The sequence below is a fragment of the Erinaceus europaeus genome, chromosome 16, assembly GCF_950295315.1.
Source record: "Erinaceus europaeus chromosome 16, mEriEur2.1, whole genome shotgun sequence".
In the NCBI taxonomy this organism is placed as follows: domain Eukaryota; kingdom Metazoa; phylum Chordata; class Mammalia; order Eulipotyphla; family Erinaceidae; genus Erinaceus; species Erinaceus europaeus.
In genome coordinates this window covers 28,675,470-28,687,805 of record NC_080177.1, presented here as the reverse complement: position 1 = coordinate 28,687,805, position 12,336 = coordinate 28,675,470, and the positions used below count along the sequence as shown (strand labels likewise).

General features: G+C 39.0%; 1 protein-coding gene across 1 annotated transcript in view; it reads left to right on the top strand.

Annotated features, from left to right (window-relative positions):
• MTHFD1 (methylenetetrahydrofolate dehydrogenase, cyclohydrolase and formyltetrahydrofolate synthetase 1) overlaps positions 1–12,336 on the top strand; it is a 62,013-nt gene that overhangs the window by 31,675 nt on the left and 18,002 nt on the right. The window contains exons 9-19 of the mRNA XM_016191933.2: positions 800–927; positions 1,690–1,787; positions 1,954–2,127; positions 2,778–2,914; positions 4,420–4,466; positions 6,503–6,610; positions 6,738–6,812; positions 8,232–8,334; positions 10,423–10,499; positions 11,683–11,823; positions 12,213–12,281. Of these exons, the coding sequence (XP_016047419.1) occupies positions 800–927; positions 1,690–1,787; positions 1,954–2,127; positions 2,778–2,914; positions 4,420–4,466; positions 6,503–6,610; positions 6,738–6,812; positions 8,232–8,334; positions 10,423–10,499; positions 11,683–11,823; positions 12,213–12,281 (1,157 nt within the window). The remainder of the gene's footprint in view (positions 1–799; positions 928–1,689; positions 1,788–1,953; positions 2,128–2,777; positions 2,915–4,419; positions 4,467–6,502; positions 6,611–6,737; positions 6,813–8,231; positions 8,335–10,422; positions 10,500–11,682; positions 11,824–12,212; positions 12,282–12,336) is intronic.

Below are 12,336 nucleotides of genomic sequence, written 5' to 3'. Positions count from 1 at the left end.
ACACACCCCAGCTTCCTTTTCTTGGTCATGATAGTCCAAACGACATCATGTAGTGAAGTAGCTAATAACCTACCAGATTCTACCTCAGGAGCCTTAGATCTGCAAAGTCTAACCCTGTGTCCCCCGCCCTCCCCAACCCCAAACAGCACTGAAACCAAGTGTAGGATGTACTTTGTGTGATGCACCTTTAGGTTTTATTCTCTTGAATAGCTTATTCTTTGCTGATAAGATTTGTAGTTGTTCTTGTATCCTTTTAAGGGAAGTGCAATTACATTCTTTGCCTTTTGCATACATCTAAGTAGCTGCTTGTCTTCAGAATTGTTCTCCAGCTCACGCACAGAGCTTACAAAAAATGCTGACAGTTGCTGTAGAAACGGTTTCTGGCAGCTGTGACATAGTTTGAGCTTTGTGCACCCAAAAAATTCTTTTGTGGGCCTTGGCAAATTAACATTTTAAAAGATTCTCATTATACACTGGATAGCTGGATTTAAGACTAAAAAACAGTTGGGATTCTGTTTGCCACCTGACAAGCAACAAAAGGATTCTCCTGATTCTGAAAAACCACTTAGCAATCTTGTGAGTTTTTGCAGGTAAAACTAGTTTTTTCCCTAGGAAGGAAAAAGCAGCCGTCGTCCTCTAGCTTGTAAGTAAAGTAGGCACTTGGGCCAGATGGAACCACACACCCTAAACTCCTCATCAGTTTTTGGAATCAGCTGTCTTAATTGATCATGTAATTTAGAAATAATGCCAGGATTGAAATTCTGAAACTTGGTTTGGATTTCTTCCCCCTCTTGACCAGATGATACAAAGCCAAATGGGAAAAAAGTCGTGGGTGATGTGGCCTACAATGAGGCCAAAGAGAGGGCAAGCTTCATCACTCCTGTTCCTGGAGGCGTTGGGCCCATGACAGTGGCAATGTTGATGGAGGTGCGTGCAAATAATCATTTCTGTAAGCATTCTAAGTAGCTGATAGGGTTCATGTTACTGCTTTTCTCTCCAAGTACAAATGTCAAAAGTCTGCTCAGGTACTAAGTATGACTGTGTCTCTCATAGAAAAAGAGGGGATGGGTGGTGCACCGGGTTAAGTACAAGGACCCACACTAGGTTCCTGGTTCAAGCCACCTGGCTTCCAACCTGCAAAAGTCACCTCACAAATGATGAAACAGGTTTGCTGGTGTCTCTCTGTCTCTCCCCCTCTCTATCTTCCCCTCCTCTCTCCATTTCTCTCTGTCCTACCCGCCTCCCCCAAATCGAAAAAAGAAAAAAATGGCCACAGAATCAGTGGATTCGTAGTGCAGGCACTGAGCTCTGAGAGAGAGAGAGAGAGGAGCTGAAAGAATGGAGAAGTAGAATCATAAATATTAGAGGAAAGTAGGGATGTTACAGTTCTCAGTTGCTTTGGAATATAAAACCTTTAGCAAAAGAGAAGCACAAACACTGACTTTCTAGGTACATTTTGGTTTGCTTGCCCTTTTTAAAAACTCACACCAGCTGATATGGGAAGAGGCATGCAGCCCAGAACATTTTGGGTGCCTGCAGACTCTTGCCTAGAATTGAATGAAACATGTTAATAGGCGGATCATAAGCCTGTTCATTTTGTGGTTGAACTGGAATGACCCAGGATTTGGGATTGAGGTGGAGCTTAAAATAATCACCTCACCTAAGTTCCATTTGTGTCATTTTGTTTAGAGCACAGTAGAGAGTGCAAAGCGATTCCTGGAGAAATTTCAGCCTGGAAAGTGGACTATTCAGTATAACCACCTTAATCTCAAGACACCTGTTCCAAGGTAAAAATAAAATTCTAATTTGTGTGTTGTGGGTTTCTAGCTGATGGGATTCTATAGCTGTTTTTGTCCCGTGGGAGAGGGTGGAGTGAGCAGGGAGCTGTCATTACTAGGATGAGTTTAAATTTAGTGAGTAAAGATTGATACATATCTCTGTGTTTCTTTTAAGTGATATTGACATATCACGATCTTGCAAGCCAAAGCCCATTGGTGACCTGGCTCGAGAAATTGGCCTGCTTTCTGAAGAGGTTGAATTGTATGGTAAAACAAAAGCTAAAGTTCTACTGTCAGCGTTGGAACGCCTGAAACACCAGCCTGATGGAAAATACGTGGTAGTGACTGGGTATGGTTTTAATTCATTTGCCAATCAGATCTCAATATTAATCCCAATTATTATTACCCAGGGTTGCATTTGCACTTACCATATATATGTGAAAATTCCTTTAGCTTGGTGTGTGTATATGTGTGTATAGCTTCTTACAGCGATCATGTAAAGTAAAAATAGATTATAACTCTAGAGATGAAAACATTTGTCAAGATTATCCATTTACTAGGTAGTAGGGTTGAATTCTGAAAGTTGCCTTCAGACCTTGAATACATGAATTCATTATTCAATAGACCTACTGAGCTTTCATTGTTAGTGCTTGCCTACATTACATGTAAAAGCAATTTTTGAGGCTTTTAAGCAGGGAAGTTAAAATTATAGTAGTATCTCTCTGCAAAGTAAAATCTTTTTTGTTCCCCACAGTGAGAACTAAAGGTTTTTTTTTGTTTTTTTTTCCACTCCAGACTCGAGAACTAAAGTTTTATAGTCTCTTAATTTTAAAATTTGGGGAAATGACAAATTAGGCTCTTGGGATAGGTCCTTTTTAGGTGTTTCATCTTTCCTACTCAGATTATAAGTTCTTCTCTAGATTCTGTTAAGTCTGATTTAGTGACTGGCATAAATTTAACTCATACATTTAATTTTTCTCATTTGCTTTCATCTTGAAGAATTACCCCAACACCACTAGGAGAAGGGAAAAGCACAACTACAATTGGACTGGTGCAAGCCCTTGGCGCCCATCTTCAGCAGAATGTCTTTGCTTGTGTTCGACAACCTTCTCAGGGCCCCACCTTTGGAATAAAAGGTATTAGTTGGACTAAACCTTGTATGGCCAAAGGGCCTCTACTTCTTCAGCCCTTCAACCATGAATATTTATAGGGACTTCAACTTATGTAGGCACCAGGAACACCCTCCCACCACCACCACCATAATGCTGCTTTTGGTGAAAGTTATCATCAGATTTGCCCTATCTCCTACTGCTGCTATATACATAGGACTTCCCTGGTACAGATAATACGTAACCAGTGGTGATGTTTATATACCTACTAGTCAACTGTTAGCTACCACAACAGCAAGAAAGTTAACATTAGCTAGTGACTGAGAATTATATATCAGCAACATTTACCATTCTGTCTGTTGTTTTGATATATATGATAAATTTGCATGGTTCTACTTTTGAACTTGTCTTTTTTTTTTTCCTTTATTGGGGAAGTAATGGCTTACATTTGACAGTGAATACAATAGTTTGTACATACATAACATTTCTCAGTTTTCCACATAACAATACAGCCCCCACTATGTCCTCTGTCATCCTTTTCTAGGACCTGTATTCCCCACCCACCCCAGAGCCTTTTACCTTGGTGCAATGTGCCAACTCCAGTGAACTTGTCTTAATAACCCCCGCTTCCTTAAGACTTTAGTTCTTAAGGAACTAAACAAGGGTATTCCCCTTGCTGTGTTTATTAAATCTGATATCCTCCTTTTCCTCTTAGCACAAATTATCCTATTTCCATAGTGTAGTCTTTGCCTCACAGAACAACAAAATCTATATCTTGGGTTAAAATTTATACCAGTGATAACCTGATAGTCCAAAAGGGCCAACAAACAATCTGGCAATTAAATTGTGATTTTTGTTGTTGTTCTTCTTGTTGTTCAAGCTATTTATTTAGGACAGAGACAGAGAAGTTGAGAGAGAAGAGGGAGACAGGGAGACAAAGATACCTGCAGTGCTGCTTCACCATTTGTGAAGCTTCCTTCTTTCAAGTGGGAGCTTGGGACTTGAACTTGCATCTTAGCACATGGCAATATGTGTGCTCAAGCAGGTACACTACCACCCAACCCCATGATGTTGTTTTCTTACATGTGTCCTATTCAGGAATAATTGCAATCTCCATGTTTGTGTTTGATATATATATTTTAGTGTCATTTTTAAATGCCAGGTAACATTTATGAGAATAGGAAATTGAACAGGTTTGCCTTTATGTACTGTAGACTAGGTCTTTAAATAAATGTTAACAATTACAGGGAGTCTATTTCTAAAGATAATGAATAGTGTGTGTGTTCATATTTTTGTCATTTAGTTTCAGATTTCAGTTGCAAGACTGTTCAGCATGAACAACATCAAGTGTTTTAGCTTGGTTTAAAAAATTAGAAAACACTTGATCAAATCTGTCTAAATGGTTGTAAAAAAAAAAAAAGTAAACAAATAATTTCCCAGTATTTAGAGAACCCCGTATGTTTTTTGTTTGATTCTGGAGTCATGGAGAACTGTAAGTAACATGTGTTACACCTTTTTGGCCTATTCTTTAGGTGGTGCTGCAGGCGGTGGCTACTCGCAGGTCATTCCTATGGAAGAGGTAAAGTGTCTGGGCTTTACTTAAATCAGGTCCTTCGTTATGGCTTTTCTTTTCCTTTCAGAGATTAACTATTATTGTAGAGCATTAGTTAGATGACTAGTTTCTCGGCAGAAACAAACATACAGGGAAATGCACGTTAATTTACAAACTTATGAGCTAGCTTAGTTATTTGACCAGGACTTCAAAGCCTGTCTTTAGCAATAATGAATTCCAGCAAGCAGTCAAATGAAGGATGAGACTGAGAAGAACTAACACTAAGTGAACTCAAAGTAATAAGTGCAGAAATGGAAAACTGCAGGTGTAGAACTGATACTTCTCCTTCACTGCTGAGTATGTCTCCCGTAGTCCACTGGTTTTTTGTTTGTTTTTTTGTTTGCTTTTAATTAGTGATTTAATAATGGTTTGCAAATGCTAAGATTATAGGGGTATAGTTGCACACTACATCCACCACCAAAGTGGTGTTAGTCGTTTTCACAGTTGTAACGTGGAATCTGTGTAGTCTTGATTTGCATTTCTCTAATGGTAGGTGAAGTGGACATTTTTTCATGTCTGTAGGGCATCTGCATGTCTCTTCTAGAAAACTACCTATTTAGAGGCCAGGTGGTGGCACACCTGGTTAAGCACATACACTGTAGTGCTCAAGGATCCAGGTTCAAGCCACTGGTCTACACCTGCGTAGAGTAAAGCTTCACAAATGGTGATGTAGAGCTGCAGGTATCTCTCTGTCTTCCCTCTCAATTTCTCTCTGTCTCTATCCAATAATAAATAACTAAAATTAAAAAAAAGAAGAAAACTGCTTACTCATATCTTTTGCCCTCTTTTTTATTGAGTTTTTTTTTTTTGAACCATGTGATTTTTTTAAAAATATTTTTATTATTGGATAGATACAGAGTGAAATTGAGAGGGGAAGAATAGATAGAGGGAGAGAGACAGAGACACCTGCCACCTTGCTTCACCATCTGTGAAGCTTCCCCCTGCAGGTGGGCACAAGGAGCTTGAACCTGGGTCCTTGCACACTGTAATGTAAGTTTTTGATATCAGTCTCTTGTCAGATGTCTGATGTGCAAATATCTTTTCCTAATTGCTGGGTTGCTTTTTTTTTTTTTTTTATGTACTAATGAGAGAAATAGGAAGGAGAGAAAGAGAACCAGACAGCATTCTGGTACATGTGCTGTTAGAGACTAAGCTCAGGAATTAATGCTTAAGAGTCCAGGACTTTACTGCTCTACCTCCAGGGCCACAACTGGTGGCCTTTTTATCCTTAGGGAATTTTCAACACGTAGAAGCTTTCCAACTTGATGTATTCTCCTTTATTTGTGTTTTATTATAGTTTCACTGGCCCATGGGATTGAGTCCCCAGTATATACAGTATATTTGATGTTAAGGTCCTGAAGTGTTTTACCAGTGTTTTCTTCTCTGTATATTATAGTTTTAGGTCTAACATCCATATATTTGGTCCATTTTTAGTTAATTTTGATGTATGGTGTGATGTTGTCGTTACTGGACATGCTAGTTGGGGATTACTACAATTTCTTTTTTTTTTTATCTACAATTTCTTTTTTTAAAAAATATTTATTCCCTTTTGTTGCCCTTATTTTATTGTTGTAGTTATAATTGTTGTTATTAATGTCGTCGTTGTTGGATAGGACAGAGAGAAATGGAGAGAGGAGGGGAAGACAGAGAGGGGGAAAGAAAGACAGACACCTGCAGACCTGCTTCACCACCTGTGAAGCAAATCCCCTGCAGGTGGGGAGCCGGGAGCTCAAACCAGGATCCTTACATAAGCCAGTCCTTGCGTGTGCACCACGTGCGCTTAACCTACTGCGCTAACTGCCCAACTCCCTAAACTACAATTTCTTTTGAGGCTAATCCGTAATTGGATTTCTTGGAGAGCTACTATTATAGGATGTTTGTCCACTGACTGTACTGCCATCAGTTGTCCATCAGCTTCAATACTGTGATTTAGTTTCAATAGAATAAATATTTTAAAGATACAGAGAAGCTGGAAGACTGATGGGACTTCTGCTCTTTTGTAGTTTAATCTCCACCTCACTGGTGATATTCACGCCATTACTGCAGCTACTAACCTAGTTGCTGCAGCCATCGATGCCCGGATTTTCCATGAACTGACCCAGACTGACAAGGTAAACTGCTGAAGCTTTTGAAAGGCTTGAACCACCTGAATTCAGATTGGTTCCTAGGGTGCTAGGAATACAGGTAGAAAGGCAATAGGCTTTCTCTCACTTAAAAACCTTTGTCTTTTTCTTTAAGGCTCTCTTTAATCGTCTGGTACCTTCAGTAAATGGCATGCGAAAGTTCTCTGATATTCAAATACGAAGGTTACGGGTAAGTTTTTTCCTTTTCCATTTTTGATAATGTATGAAATTGGGTGATTACTATGAAGGTAAATTTCCTTAGGGTAGCCTACTGTGGATCAAATTACATCTGTAACCATGTTCTTAAGGATATGATTATTCACAGCTCTGGAGATATCACAGTGATAGTGTATAGGACTTGTATGCAGAAGGTCCCAGTTTCAGTCCCTGGAACCACCATGTGCCTGCCAGAGCTGAGTGGTACTCTCGGGGGGTGGGGGTGGGGGTTGTCATGATAAACATTTCAAAGGTTTCTAGTGAGAAGTAACCTCTACCTTCAACCTTTATAATGGGATCAAACCCAGGGCCTCATGCACAGTATAGCATCCCATATACCCAGTAAGTATCTCCAAGCCCTTATATTCTATAGATAGACTGGTATATATAATGTTCAAAGAGCCTATGTGCTGCTTATTATCAATATTAGTCACACGATGGTTTCACTCATGTTATATGAAGAATTTAAACAGTGAACTTATAAAGATTTAAAATTTCTGTTTTATTAGTTTTCGAAAGATTTACTGAAGTTGGGGCATAAGCCCTACCAGGTAGACTATTTTCTGACTCCACGTACAAGGTTTTAAAACAAAGCCCTCCTAACCAACACAGGAAAAGCACTCTGGGAAGAACAGGGAAACTCAGACCTACCACGAGTCAGGAAAAAAAGAAACTATTATAGAATACATTATAGAATGGGATTCAAGTGGGTATTCATTACAAATAACAAAACTTCCCAGAGCCGCCACTCACACACACCTTCCCCCCACCTCATATATATTGGAACTTCACCACTACAGACTGACTTTTTCAGATAGAAAGAGAGAAACAAAAAAGAGGGGGAAAGAAACCACAGCACTGAAGCTTCCTTCATTGCAGTGGGGACTGGGCTTAAACATGGGCCAAACTTATGGCAAAGCTGCATGCTTTCCAAGTGAGCTATCTTGTCAGCCCCCTGAGCCTTTTATTATGCCTTTTGGGATAGTCAGAAACGGTGAAACGTTCAAGGTAGTGCTACATTAATGCATGGAAACATGACTCACATGGGTTCTTACTGATATACTTATTTTTCCTTTTTAAGTTTTTTTTTTTTTTTTTTTTTTTAGAATTAGACTCCTCAACTGCGAAAACTTTGTTCATTATGCTGCTTTCAATGTGGTTGGTACAACATACGGAGTGTTGCACCAGATGAACAATAGGCATTAAATATAATCCTTCTAAGTACTAAATTGGGGAAAATGCCTCTGATGTTCAATTATGGGGACAAACATATTGATTTCATTTCTTAGTTCATATAAGAGTAGGAAATAACTCTCAGTCTCACCAAAGGGATCAATCTTCTGAATTTCAAAAGGTTTATTTGCCTTATGGTATGCCTTAATTTTCTCTCTAGAGACTGGGAATTGAAAAGACTGACCCAACTACACTCACAGATGAAGAAATAAATAGATTTGCAAGACTGGACATTGATTCCAGCACCATAACTTGGCAAAGAGGTACCAGGAGCAGTACACACACCCCATTTGCTTTGGTGATACTGCACACCCCACATTCTTAGAAATGTCAAAATTTGAGGGTCCATAAGCTTTTTGGTTAGTCGTTTTTAGGGTTAAAAAGCATAATGAAAATGGAGACTTACTCATTTCCAGCCACTTCAATCAATTTCTCTCCTTATTAGCTGTAATTACCCCTCCCTTTGTTGGGTTAGTTGGACATTTTGCTGGCTGTTCAGTGTTGATTGGAGTGAGGGTGTCTTCATCTAAATTGCTGCATAAAAATAATACTTGCTAATTTTATGCAAAAACTTTTGGTGTCATAAAGTAGAAAAATGATGTTTAATCACTTCTTGAATCATAGTGCCCTTTATTCTCAGAACTTGTCTGGCATAAGCCACTAGATTTTTAGCTTTCTAGCTTGCCTACTCACTCTTCATTTCACTAAACTCTTACAGTAATAGTCGTTATTGTTTAAACACTTAGCAATTCAGTGAGTTGCATGGCTGCCATGTATGACTTTTCTTTATGTGTAACTAGCATGGCTTGGAGCTTTATCTCTTGCCAGCAGTACATCAATTTATCCTTTATCGCTGCTAGTCTAATTCATTGCTTTTTAAAGAAAAATAGGAGAAGGGGAAAATTGATCATATTATAATCTGGGTATTTCACATAGAGAAATTAGATTTAGGGAACTTAACACAATTTTTTGAAAGATATAGAGATGGATAGCACATTATACATATCTTTATCAAGTGGTGTGCATGTACCACGGGGTACAATACGTATTTTGCTTTTAGAGTTTAAATTGTTACAGATTCTATGGAAAATAATTTGACATGTTATCACATGCCTTCAAAATGCTTCTCTTTGGCTTGTTAAGATTATAAACTGTTTTTTATTGTTTTTGCCATTGTATAGTTTGTATTTTCTTGATTAACTTGCCATACAAAAAGAAGGGAAGATTTGGATGGTCTTCCCTAGAAGCGAGTAGATAGCATAATGGTTATGCAAAGAGACTCTTCTGTCTTAGGCTCCAAAGTCCCAGGTTCAATCCCCTTCGCCACCTAAACTAGTGCTGCTCAGTGGTCTGGTAAAAATTTTTTAAAAGGGAGTGGGGGGGGGGATAAGCGCAGCGGGTTAAGTGCAGGTGGCATGAAGCACAAGGACTGGCGTAAGGATCCCAGTTCGAGCCCCTGGTTCAAACAATAAATAAATACTTAAAAAAAAAATAAGTAAGACACTAAAATGTTAAAAGCAGCTGATCCTGAGATGTTTACTTGAGATTAGTTAGCAGCTTAGTATTTGCCAGGTTTTCTAAAGGTGTATGTATAATTAAATAGGTATTCTGTCATTGGAATGGAAATTCTTCTGAGAGTGCTCAAGAGAAGATCACTTTTCATGCTTCAAAAGGAGCCTGCCCTTGCCCCTGTGTTCATGACTCTTGTGTTTTTCAAGATAACAACACAAACCTTGACCTTTAGAAAAACTGATCTGTTCTGGTTTTTCCTTAATGTTCTGGATTTTCTTTTTCACTCATGAATGAGAGAAAGTCAGAGCATTACTCTGGCACATGTGATGCCCAGGATCAAAGTTAGGACCTTTTTATCTTTATTTATTTATTGGATAAAAACAGCCAGAAATTGAGAGGAAAGAGGATGATAAAGAGGGAAAGAGACAGAGAGACACCTGCAGCCCTGCCTCACCACTCTTGAAGCTTTCCTCCTGCAGGTGGGGACTGGGGGCTTGAACCTGTATCCTTGTGCACTGTAACATCCTTGTGCACTATAACATGTAACTCAACCAGGTGCGCTACCACCCGGCCCCGAGTCCAGACTTCTGTTATAGTTGTTTGAATTTTCTAGAGTGAATAACAACCAAGACATTTGGCAATTCTTTTCTTTAAAAAATTGTGTACATTTATGGTATAAGGACATTTCTTAACTTTAATATTCTAACTTTGCTGTAAATTTTGAAATAAAATACTAACAGATATTCTAAAAGCTAGATTTACTGCTTTAAAATTCTAGTTCTTTTAACTTTATTATCCTTTTATTGAAACTTGTCTTGTATCTTTCCTTCTTACGGTAGTATTGGATACCAACGATAGATTTCTGAGGAAGATCACAATTGGACAGTCTCCAACAGAGAAAGGATACTCACGGACGGTAAACAGTTGTCCCCTCCCCCTTCTTTTTAAATTTTAGTTGTTTATTTTCATGAGAGGGAAAGACAGAGACAGAAATACCAAAGCACTACTTAGCTCTGCCTTACAGTGCTTCCAGGGATTGAGACCTTTGTGGCCTCAGATATGACAGTCTGGTTTGTATCACTGATGTTTTCTCCCTGGCCCCATTAGTTCCTTTTTAAGTAAATGGGTCATATGAACAAGATCCTTGGTGTTTTATCCTCCTCCATCCTCTCTTATTGGATTGATGCTGCCAGGTGTTGTTCTGCCTTCTCCTTTTTAAAATGGAAGTGAGTAGGTGTATGGTATTGAGCACTGCTGACAGCTTTTGCAATAAATCCCATGTGTCACCTGTGTGTTTTTCCCTCAGCATTTCTCCTGGAGGTGGAGAATCCCAAGTGAATATCCTTGCACATAAATTGATTAAAACTATTTTTTTGTGTGTGTGGCCATTTTACAGTGTGTCTTTTCTGTGTAAACGCTTCTATGTTGATCCCTTGGATGTTAAAGAAGCCATAAACACAAGGATTGCTGGCCCTACTAGAACACTTATTTAAAATTAAAAAAAAAAAAAATTGACTACTCATGGTCTTAAATAACTGATTACAAATTTTTGCAAGGATTTTTTTTTTTTTTTAAGCCTCCAGGGTTATTGCTGGGGCTGGGTGCCTGCACTATGAATCCACTGCTCCTGGAGGCCATTTTTTCCCGCTTTGTTGCCCTTGTTGTGATCATTATTGTTGTTATCATTGCTGTTGTTGTTGGATAGGACAGAGAGAAATTGAGAGAGGAGGGGATATTGAGAGGGGGGAGAGAAAGATAGACACCTGCAGACCTGCTTCACCGCCTGTGAAGTGACCCTCCTGCAGGTGGGGAGCGGGGGCTTGAACCAGGATCCTCCTGCTGGTCCTTGCGCTTTGCACCATGTGCCCTTAACCCGCTGCACTACTATCCGACCCCCAAGGATTATTTTTTTAAGATTTTATTTATTCATGAAGAAGATAGGTGGAGAGGGAGAACATTAAGTTCTTTGTGCACTATAATGTTTTTCTATCCTTTTAAACTATTCATTTAAACTTTGAATGCAAATTAAGGATCATTTTTACAATTCATGCTTTCAGTTTAATGCAGTTTTCATGTTGTGTTTTTTCCCCTGCTAATAGGCTCAGTTTGATATCTCTGTGGCCAGTGAAATCATGGCAGTCCTGGCCCTCACCACTTCTCTGGAAGACATGAGAGAAAGACTAGGAAAAATGGTGGTGGCATCCAGCAAGAAAGGTGAACCCATCAGTGCTGAAGATCTAGTGAGTATCTGATCACTCTGGGCTTGGTGATGGCATCTGTATCCATTGTCCTGGCACCTCAGCAGTTACCAAAAACAAAAATTTATGCTATTCTTAAGATGCAGCAATTAACTGATGAATTAATTGTGATTATGCTAACTATAATATAGTTATGAAATTCATAACCTTAGCCACCTGCAGGCACTAACTTCATGAGTGGTGAAACAGTGCTGCAGGTGTCTATCACCTCGAATGAAATGTCTCAATGGCAGAGTAGCATCCTGGTTTCTCTTTTACATACTACACTCAACAAATAACAATAAAAATACCTAAATATGTTACAGTTTGTTTTTAAAGGGTTGGGGGCTTTTTGTTGATTGGGATTAACACTTCACACCTTTGTTTTGTAGGGAGTGAGTGGCGCATTGACGGTGCTTATGAAAGATGCGATCAAACCCAATCTTATGCAGACATTAGAGGTGAGCATAATGATTCCCACTTCCTGAGCTGGGTGTCTACTTGCAGGGAAGTGTA